Source organism: Mus caroli, unplaced genomic scaffold (assembly GCF_978045245.1).
Source record: "Mus caroli unplaced genomic scaffold, Mus_caroli_1 scaffold_9, whole genome shotgun sequence".
NCBI lineage: Eukaryota > Metazoa > Chordata > Mammalia > Rodentia > Muridae > Mus > Mus caroli.
In genome coordinates, this window is record NW_028227264.1 from 24,451,799 (window position 1) to 24,462,640 (window position 10,842).

A 10,842-nucleotide genomic window follows, 5' to 3' on the forward strand; every position below is an offset into this window, starting at 1 on the left:
TTCCACGTGTGACACTTTTATTATCTGTTGGGAACATTTAACAAAGGAGAAAAATACAAAAGTGTATAAGTTTAGTAGATCTGAGTTATGAATTCCTATGCTGGCTAGAATTCCCCAGCCTGTTAAGTGGATTTATCTGCAAGATGTTTAAGGATGCAACTAATCAGTTTGTTTTGTCCCTGATAGTGGGGTTGCCCAGACACTCAAGAAAGGAGAAGTTTTCCTGTATGAGATTGGAGGAAATATTGGTAAGCACAGTTTCATTCTATGTGGTGAGGTTGCCAATGGTTGATATTTATACCTGTGGAATAAAAACATTGCTGTATTCGAAAGCAATCATAGCAAGCCGTAGATGGTTGCTGGTTGGTATGGATTTGTTGAGCAGGCTGACTGTTCTTCCTGGGGACTCTTTTTGAGCTCTTTCTGTTTACATAGTCGTTTAAATTTACCTTTGCACAGTTGACCGTTCCTTTCACTGTTAAGTCTTGGAAATTAGTGCGGTTTCTTGACTGGATTAAAAATGATTTGATGTTTAATAAAGGCGGGGAGGTTTTAATGAAGCATTTAAAGTCCATCACACAAAGCATTTTCCACATCTTAATTAGATTCTGACATTTAGAGAATGACTAGACTACCAGATTGACTGTTTCAACGCCCAGGCTAGTCCTTTGAATGTGGTCATGAGAAACCAGGACGAGTGAGCAATAAAGACTTTGAAATCTAAGCTCTTAAGCCATAGTATAGTTTTATGATTTAGCTTGCCGTGTTGACTGACACCACATCTCGTTCACAGGGGAACGTTGCCTCGATGACAATACACACATGAAGGACTTGTACCAACTGAACCCGAATGCCGAGTGGGTCATAAAATCCAAGCCAGTGTAGAGGACAACCCCGAGGACGTGTCATCATTCTTGCTGGGTCAAGAGTATAAATAAAAGTAGCAGGTTTCTTAACTGTTCAGCTGTACCCAATTATTACAAATTGATACCCTCGAGCCTTAAAATTATAGATTTTTTTTTTTGTGGCTTGCACAATTGTTGTTATTATTGTTAGAAAATAAATATTGTTGGAGTAAGAAAAAAGGGGCTTAATTAGCTTGTGGGCTGTTTATATATACACAATTTAAAATGTGTTCATATGTGACAGCTATCTCTTGTATGAGATAACTTCTTTACCGCTTTCCCCCCCCCCCCCTTTGGTACTAGGTATTGAAGAAGAACTTTGCTCATAGTGGGCAAATGTTTTAAGGCACCTAGTGATATCCCCAGCAGATTAAATACTCTTTACTAATAATAGACTTACTAACAGAGTTTTGTGCTAGTTACACTTTAAGAATATTGTCTCCCCTTCCTTACCCCTCCCTATTTATCTTCCCTTAATAAAATTTGCTTTTTAACTAGAAAGAGATAGTTAATAGCAGGTATAAAAAGCCATGAAGGCAAAGATAACTCAGCAGTATTCTTGTTACCACAAAATGTTAGTACTCATGGCTTTGAATCATCTGTCTAAACAACGTAGGCAGTTGCTTCTTGAGTTTATTGGACTAATGTGCACAAAGCTGTACCCATTGTCAAGACCCAGACTGCCAGGACCTTTTAATTATCACCAAAGCATTAAATGTTTAAACACTCAGGAGAAATAATATGGAGCCACACAGACTGAGTCATCTATGACCACAATGGGAAAAGCCAGATCACTTTGTGTGTACAACACTCTTTCAGATAGAATCTGAAAAGTCCCATATCAAGTTACTTGGCAACATTATACACACCATAATAGTACAACCTGGAACAATTGGAGAATACATTGTAAAATGCCACTTTCCCTCCTTTCAGAGTGAGTCTTCAGGGTATGACAATCATTTATGTGAACAAGCTTTTGTCGGTGTGTGTATTTTAAAGAATCTGAGTCAGTTTGTTAAGATGCTGTGCAAAGTATTATCCCCAGGGCTTTTTGTGCACAGACCACACTGTGATAGAACACGGACCTCTGCTGTAAATAAGAGAAATGAAATAAGAGCACTGTTCACTATTTCATAAGGGTAGAGTGTCACTGACGAAAGGTGGCATGTGTGGATGAGCCACCGACATATGATGACACTGTTCATAGTTCTTTAGGGGAAGCCAAACACACATCCTCAGAAGCTCTTGATGCCACTCCAGGAAAGAAAGTGCTGTTCATGAGAACAGGGAAGTGTTGAGCATACAATGACGAGAGCAGCCTGTGGATGGGTGCTTTGGTAGCACTAGGAATGGGTGCTGTGGTTATGCCATGGGAATTCATTCGTGCCATTGCTTTTTGTATTTAAAGAAATGTTATAATTAAATGAATTTTTCTAAACAATCATCTCTTGGAATTATTACATTACAGGGGTATGTTCACGAGTCTATGTTTGTCTTTTTAAATTATTTTAATTAACAGTCTATTTTCAATGTAATTAAGTTCTATTTACTACTACTCTTTATTGGTTCTATTATGTTCCTGTATAGATTTTAAATTCAGAAGGCATTTGAGAAAACCTTAATTTTTTTTTTTTTTTTTTAGGTTTCTTCTCCCGCACCCCCTTACACAAATATCTATTTTTTAGGACTTTCAAAACACATTTTTAAATTATAAGAATATATTTATTTCCTGTTTAACAAAATTTTTATTGATGATTTAATGCAAACAATAAACAATTCTGAAGAAAAAATATGTGCTTGAAACAGTTAGGGCTTTTCAGAGGCAACAAAAGACCAAGAGTCAGGATAGTGATATAAAGAACTGTTTCTAGAACATGTGTCAAATGATTGTTAGCACACTGCCTGCCAGCCCGGGTGGACTGGAAGAGGAGTTCCCAGGCTTTGTTGGGAAAAATAGAAAGGCTGTTTTATTTTCAGCCATTCCTAGGCCTCATGGTCTAAATTCACTCGTACTGAACAGCATATATAAACAACATACATATATATATACATATCACATATACTATATATATACATATATATGTATATATATATACATACACATCTACTTCATATATATATATATATATATATATATATACATACATGCATACATTTGCTTCTACTTGGTACATGTCCTACCATTAATGCAAATGATTTTACTGTGAGTTTTGTGATATATATACATATATATATATATATATATATATATATATATATATATGTATTAAGTTTTAATTTTCAGTGAATATCTGTTTGGTTAAGGAAGGAACAGTACTGTGAAAACAGACACATTTGCTTTGAGTCTCAAATCTTTGAGCTCTTGTTGCTGATGAAAAACTCTGAAAGTCAGTGTTTACCCTGCCACCTATCAGTTGAACTTCCTGTTCCCACTGCCCTTTTCTTGCTTTCCTGCTTGGCCACCTCACTCACTGGCATAACCCTTCAAGGTAATTCTAGTCCTTGTCATTTTCTTTCACTTGTACAACTTTGACTTAGTGTAGTTATGGGAGTTGATATAAATTCCTTGTTGACCATTTCTGGGAAAAGTCCATTGTTTTCTCAAGTTTGTAGAGCTGGTGTACACTTTGTGGTTGTCCTGACTTCCCACCTGCTTGTCAGTAGGTGGCAGTATTGGGCAGAGATTCCTTTGAGTCCAAAGAAAGACGTTTTAGACATGAACAGGCGTTCATACATATGTTACTACGACTCGGTGCCAGGCACCTAGAGCAGTTAGATAACACTGTGGGGTTCTGTTTGAGTTACTCATTCCGAAATTGAGAAAATAATTAACATCAGAGGTGTATGTGTGTGTCTGTGTTTAATGAATTTGTCTGCTTTTAGTCCTTAATCTATTGAATGAATATGTGACAGATATAATCAGACCCAGAATTAAACTTTCAGTAATGTCTTGTTTAAGCAAAAATGTTATGAGGTAAACCAGAAGGATATGGGTAAGAAGTTCAGAAATAGGACAGTTTTGTTTCCATGTATCTTAGTATATACATCATGTTTCTTCATTCAACAAATGATTATTAGAGATTCATTCTCTCTCTCTCACTCTCATATATATATATATATATATATATATATATATATATATATATATGAAGTAGGCTGTGTACTTGAGTTCCTCAGTAGACAAAATAATCACAGGCATTGATCCTATTGGAGGCACATTTTAATAATGAAGACAAGTAATGAATTAAACAAAGTAAGTGAACAGAGCTACAGAGTATAAGGAAAGGTGCTGAGGACATGACGGATATAAAGAGGCGAAGGGGCCAGTAGGACAACGCTGCATATGAAGACATAAAATGAATAGTCTCCTTGAATAGTTACAACAGAACAAAGACTTGGACAGAGAGGAGATTTTTCTGGTGAATATTTAGAATGACACTTTAAACAAAGGGAACATTTAGGACCAAGGTCCACCATAGGAATGTGCTTTGTCAACAGTGTTGCTGGAGCGTACTCAGGGCCAGAGAAGGAAAGCAAAGGTCAGAGAGGAAAATGCAAAGGCAGGTCTGAGATCATGAGTCTTGGATTAGGAGGGTGGTAATTCATTGCTTGTGTTAGAACAGTCAGTAAGAACACACTATTGGCAAAAGCTATAGCTGTGAAGAAATGATGCCTCGTGTTCACTCTGTACAGTGAAGGCAGAGCCTTCGGGCTCTCTAGCAGGAGAAAAGAATGTCCAATCTCAAGATTTTTGCTTGGCTCTTTGTAGGGTGGAGTCTGGATTAAATGTGCTCTTAGCTAAGGTCAAGGGAGGGAATGTGGATTTTTACAGAGAAAACAGGAAATGGGGCCCTAGAACTTCCTGGTGTTGAAGTCTTAGAAATAAATGAAGCAAAAATGTACCAGAAAGAAAAGCCCTCTCAAGTAAGAGATTATAGTGTATGAGAAGTCACAGAAAGGCACCAAAGTCATATCAGATCTGCCTTGTAGCTCAAATGAGTTAGGATTGATAGAGTATGAGATTTGCTTCTGTTGATGTGGACGAGTATTTGAAAATATTAGGAGTGATTATAGCAGGGCTAAGTTCCCCTACGGTGTTCTACTGTAGCATACAGAAACCTATGAGTGGGACTAACTTCAGGGGGAAGCATTCTGATCTAGTTGAAGTTTTGAAGTTTATTTACTGTTGAGGAAAGCTATCATAGGTGCGGGAGACAATATGAACTATTTTAGTGTGACTTTGGGCGCATTTCTTACCTGAGCTTCATTTTTTGTTTTGTGTAGTTAATGGGATTATTCAATTTTTGGTAGCTTATTAGAATATGTCTGTGCCAAGAACTTGGTAGCATACTTACCCGATAAAAACATACAGTCAATAAATGGCAGTATTTTTATTAGTGGTTATTATGATAGCTATCAGAACTGTATTGTGAGAATTCTCACAATATCATGCTAGTGATCTTTGTTTCCCCTTGACATAGAGCACATGTATAATAGACTTATTAACACCAGATTAGAATAAACAAGGAAATCAGGGATTGGGGTAGCAACTATATTGAGAAGAGTATGGTACTCCTGTTAGGTAATTCTCACAGTATCTCTTACAAATATTGCGTTCTCCATATTAGGAATCACGTCTTACCTAGATATTTAAGAGCTACGCTCCTCCCCTTCATCTTGCTCAAGGCCAAAGGCCAAACAATTTCACTGGCTGTAGGTACCACATCTTCCTTTGAAGATTGGTGCCATTGTCAGCAGAATAGTACATCATCTTTTCTCCACTTCACATGAGCTCAGCCGAACACTGAAGGTGGTTTGTTCCATTTATAATGAAGATTGCCAGAGGGGCAGAGTTCTCTTTCGTCATGTCAGACTTGAAAGCACAGGGATAAAGCAAACCTATATCTTATTTATTTTGTTTTATTTATTTATTTATTTATTTATTTATTTATTTATTTATTTTGTACTTTCTATGCTGAGGAGGACACTGGGCATCTTGTGTCAGCTCTCCCATTGACCAAGATCCGAATTTATTCTCCTGGCTTTCGTGGGCCAATGGCCTCTCAAATTCCATACTTAGTACACAGTAGACATCATTTCCCTTCCACTTCTTCTGGCCCCTCAACCTGTAATCTGGACTTAGCATCACTTTCTCTTTTCACTGTGACCACAAGTGAATTGTGTGAAAAAGCCTACCTCTGATCAGAAGGGGGTATCAGAGGAAATGAGAGAACCCTTTTCCCGTTGTGACCATTTCCTTAACTCTTCAAGGTTTCTTCGAAGAGACTTGGGTTATTTTCAAATACATCTGCACCTAGTATGAGTAAAGCAAATGACTGCCAGGAAAGACCCTTGAGGTGCTTGAACCTGAAGCCAAGACACTGGCTTTGTTTAGCAAGGCTTTCATCTTGAGCTTTTAAGTCTCTATTTCTCAACTAAAGCAGCTCAGACATACTTCAGGGAGAGCCTCTACCCCTGTTTATCCTGCTTTTGATGTCTAGCCCCCACCACCACTTAGCTATTCAGCTCTGTGTCTTCTTGCATCTCCTATAACCCTTATAAAATGAGAGCTTTCATGTCTTCTCTGCTTAGGTCATCTTCCCCTCCAACCAGCAGCCACTGAGAATAAGGCACCTCCCTTATAGAGAGGTTCATAAGGAGAATGAGCCTGGCATAATTCTTAGAAGTTCTGCAGTTAATATTTACTTTGCTCTCACCTTCCTATAGCCATGCTAGAGGTACAAAAAGGTGTGGGGTACATGGGGGAATCTTGGGTATCTTACCTTTGCCTGCTTGTATCATGTAGTTTGGCAAAGAAGTCCAAGAACATGAGTCAGACACAGTACATTTCCATTGGTACAAGAGTCTTGAAACATGTTGTATGTAGGTCACGCTTCATTTTTTACTTGTCTTTATGATGAGAGGGAGGAAACTATCATGCTTTATTTCATTTGCTTATTTACTTTGGTCCCTAGAATTGAACTCAGGGCATTTTGCATGTTACACTATACTGCTAAGAAACATGCCTAGCATGTTTTATGATCTTATTTATTTATTTGAGATGAAGGTTATATTATGAATCCCATGCTGTTTTGAACTCAGGATTTTTCTGTCTCAACCTCTCAAAAGCAACATGTTGGATTCTGAAGCTTAAAGAATTAAGGAATTATTAGGTAAACTAGATAATGCCTTAAGGTACTGAGTTCTTTAGATGGTATTACAAACATTGTTACTGGTTAAGAAAAAAATATGGCTGTCATGTTTTCCCTTCTGCCATTCTTTTCTTCCTCCATACATTGATGTTTACTATATATTATACTGTGGTCATATTGTGGTAATGTAAAAAGCAATTGCATGATGCATTTCCACAGGAATATTACATTTACACTTGTGGATTGGAGCCATGGTGAATGCATTCTTTACAAATAGACTCTGCTTTGATGAAGGCAGATAGCAGGGACAGGAGTGTATAAGCTGCCAAACCATTTATAATGTGAAAGATTAGATTAGGTCCAAAAGAATGAGGCTCGGAATTAGACCTGGTGCAGTAGATAGAATTAGGAAGGATGATCTATATGGTTAGAATAAAGAGTCTGGAGGATTCCACAGACTTCAAGAGAGACAGGGAGGGTATAACATTACAAAATAATAAGCAAAAAAAAAAAAAAAATTCACATGACCCTGAGAATGAAGGATGTTGCTTTTCAACCAATCTCAGCCTAGAGTGAGACACAGATTGGAGATGAAAGGGTTAAAAGATGGAGGGAAGGTGGGAGGGAGGAAGAAAGGAGAAAATAGAGATAAAAGATGCAGAGAGAGAAAATAACGTGTGAAGCTTGATGTAAGGGGTGGGCAAAGGCTGAAATAGGTGATATCTTTTAAGAAGTATTTTTTGAAAGACATAGATAATACTTGTTGGGTACAGTAATAAAAGTGAGGGGTGTGCAAGAGACAGCTAAGTACTATCTTGGAACCGTAATAATATGAGAGGAGTAAATTCAGAGATGCCAAGGATAATAGTTTCAACAAAGGAATCGACTGGCTGTGCCAGATAATTAGGAAAACAGTAAGACAAGAATTAAACTGAAAGTATGAAAGCTAGAATTCAGGGTGAACCTTCTACAGTGGGCCTAGGGTACTTGGGACTGATGGGAACTCATGTCTTACTATAGAGCAAGATGCAAGCAGGACTGGAAGGTAGGAACTTAGGTGTGATTGCTGGATGCAGCATAGTGGAAACAAGGCTCTTTTTGGGGAGAATCCTTTGATATTTTGCATATCATATGAAAATAGTTTTTATGTAGACTTTTTAACATTTGAATGGGCTGTATCTCTGCATTTAGTTAATTCAATTTTTCTAATGAAGGCCTCCTCTCCAAAGTAGTACTTAAAGTAATTTTTTAAAAAAGATGATGTCTCTTATAGTACTAACTATATAGCAGAGGATGACCTTGAATCTCAAAACCTCTTATCTCTACCTCCTAAGGCCTGTGAGTCTAAGTGTGGACCACCATGCCAGGTTCATGTGGTGCTGGTGAAGCAAGGCTTTGCTCATGCTACATAAGCACTCTCCCAACTAAACTACTCCATACAACCAAATAATTAACTTTTGAAGAAAATTGACTGTGACAAATATGAGAATTTTCTCCAAGATTTTACCAAATCTTAAGAGATCACTCATTTACATTTTAGTTTCATGACATTTTATGTTTAAGTGGCTTTCCAAGTTTAAATTAAATGGTTCTAAAAATGTGCTTATTTGGAAGTTGGTCTTTAGTAAGGGTGGATCACGCAGATGCACTAAAGCCATATTTCATGTTAGTAACTCTTTATTCTGGAGGCAAATAGCAAAATGGAGAAGAGGCCAGAGGGATGAGAAGGCAAAGGAAAGAGATTATCCCAAATGAAATATGTATGAAAATCCACAGGGAAACATCATACTCTGTAAGCAAATTAAAAATAACAAAAAAAAATTAAATTAAAAAAAACCCCTCATTGGAGGTTCTATTCTCAATGTCTTCAGTGTCCCTATATTGTACTAAGGGTTGTTTCTTGGTACATGTTAGTTTATTTAGTAAAGCCTAGGGAACACACACTAGGTAAATTCTGATGCCACTCCAAACAAGTATGAAAACAAGTGCTCTACAAAGCTTTGGTTCCCATGTTTAATTGTTGAAATGTAAACAATTTACTGGATGCTCCATAATTCTGCTCTTCAAATGTTTCCACTTAACCTCCACCTAAGCAATGTCACTGTATTAATCAGGGTTTTCTAAAGTAACAGAACTTATAGAATGAATCTATCTCATCTGTCTATCTATCTATCTATCTATCTATCTATCTATCTATCTATCTATCTATCTAATTTATCTCTATATGTATTTAGCTATAGATACAGATGCAGATATAGATATAGATAGATATAGATATAGATGATATAGATAGATCTGGTTTATTAGAATGACTTACAGGCTATGGTTCAACTAATCCAACAGTGGCTACCTCTGAATGGAAGGTCCAAGAAATCTAATAGTTTTTCTTGCTACAAGATTGGATGTCTCAGTTGATCTTGATGGAGCCTTTCCCATCAGTCCCAAGTACCCTAGGCCTACTGTAGAAGGTTCACCCTGAATTCATACTTCCAGTTTAATTCTTGTCTTACTGTTTTCCTAATTACCTGTCGATTCCTTTGTTTAAACTATTATCCTTGGCATCTCTGAATTTACTCCTCTCATATTATTATGGTTCCAAGATAGTACTTAGTTGTCTCTTGCACACCCCTCACTTTAAGCCTGAATCCTGAAGAAGTAGGTTTTAATGCCAGTAAAGGAATGTAGAGCTAGTGAGGGGGCCAAGAAGAAGAGCTTATGTCTTCCATCTCCTTTATGTAGGCTTCCAGCAGAAAAAGGAGCCCACGCTAGAGATGTGTCTTCTCAGCTCAAAAGATCTGGATTAAACATGTGTCTTTTCACCTCAAAGATGCAGATTAGAAGTGGATCTTTCCACATCAAATTATTAAGCAAAAATCCCTCACAGGTGTGCCTAGACATTTTTGGGTTTTAGTTCATTTCAGGGGTAGTTCAGTTGAAAGCCTAGACATACTCATCACAGTCACCTTACAAACTTTTCAAAGATCACCAAACATTTCATTCTTAGGATGCCCTTCTAAAACTAAGACTTTAATATATTTCAAGGAGAATAAATCCACCACAGTGATTTGATAAAATGGTTTTAAATGGTTGAAATCTAATTAATAAGAATGCTTGCATAATTCTTTCACTTGGGGTTTCACACTTCCACCTCCTTAGAAGGTCATCCAAAAGTAATGCATTCCACTGTATGAAAAAGTTATGCTTCTCTCTATTCAAAATACTTGTTGATATCAATGAAGCAAAAATATGTCAAATTTTAATATTCAAAATTTAAATTTTATCACAAACAGGTTCTTACTGAATAGTTTAGGTATATTTTCCTCTAATTGCCACTGGGTAGACATCATTTAGTTTTAATAAATCCAATATTATTTTATTCACATATATATATATATATCAACATATATATAAACACACAGAAGGCATTTTATGTATGAATATAAATTGGAATAAAATACTATAGTTACAGTAGCAGCATGTATTTTTTTTCAATCCTTTAAATATTCATTATGTGACAGAGGTCATGGTGATTTGATGACAGTTATTTATAATGATCTACTAGTTTTTGAGATTGTATAGTTTTAAACAATCTGAATTTTGGAATGCTTTGCTATTTGGATGTTATGATCATGTGCCACAGACTATCCCCTTTTTTGGGTCTCCTATCTGTGCTGAACGGGTCTCTGGTTGCAGGAGTTGGCGAAGGACAAAGACTACACAAGAAAGCATGTTGAATCTAAGTGTAATTTGTCAAATCAAGCATTAAACTTCTTATACAGAAGAAT

General features: G+C 36.7%; 1 protein-coding gene across 5 annotated transcripts in view; it reads left to right on the forward strand.

The window, feature by feature from the left end:
- Positions 1-1,573, forward strand: part of Arhgap18 (Rho GTPase activating protein 18) — a 258,522-nt gene extending 256,949 nt beyond the window's left edge. For all 5 annotated transcript variants that reach the window (XM_029482498.2, XM_029482496.2, XM_021175112.3 and 2 more), the window contains 2 exons: positions 187-248; positions 794-1,573. In XM_029482498.2, the coding sequence (XP_029338358.1) occupies positions 187-248; positions 794-885 (154 nt within the window). In that variant the 3' untranslated portion in view covers positions 886-1,573. The remainder of the gene's footprint in view (positions 1-186; positions 249-793) is intronic.
- The last annotated feature ends 9,269 nt before the right edge of the window (positions 1,574-10,842 follow it).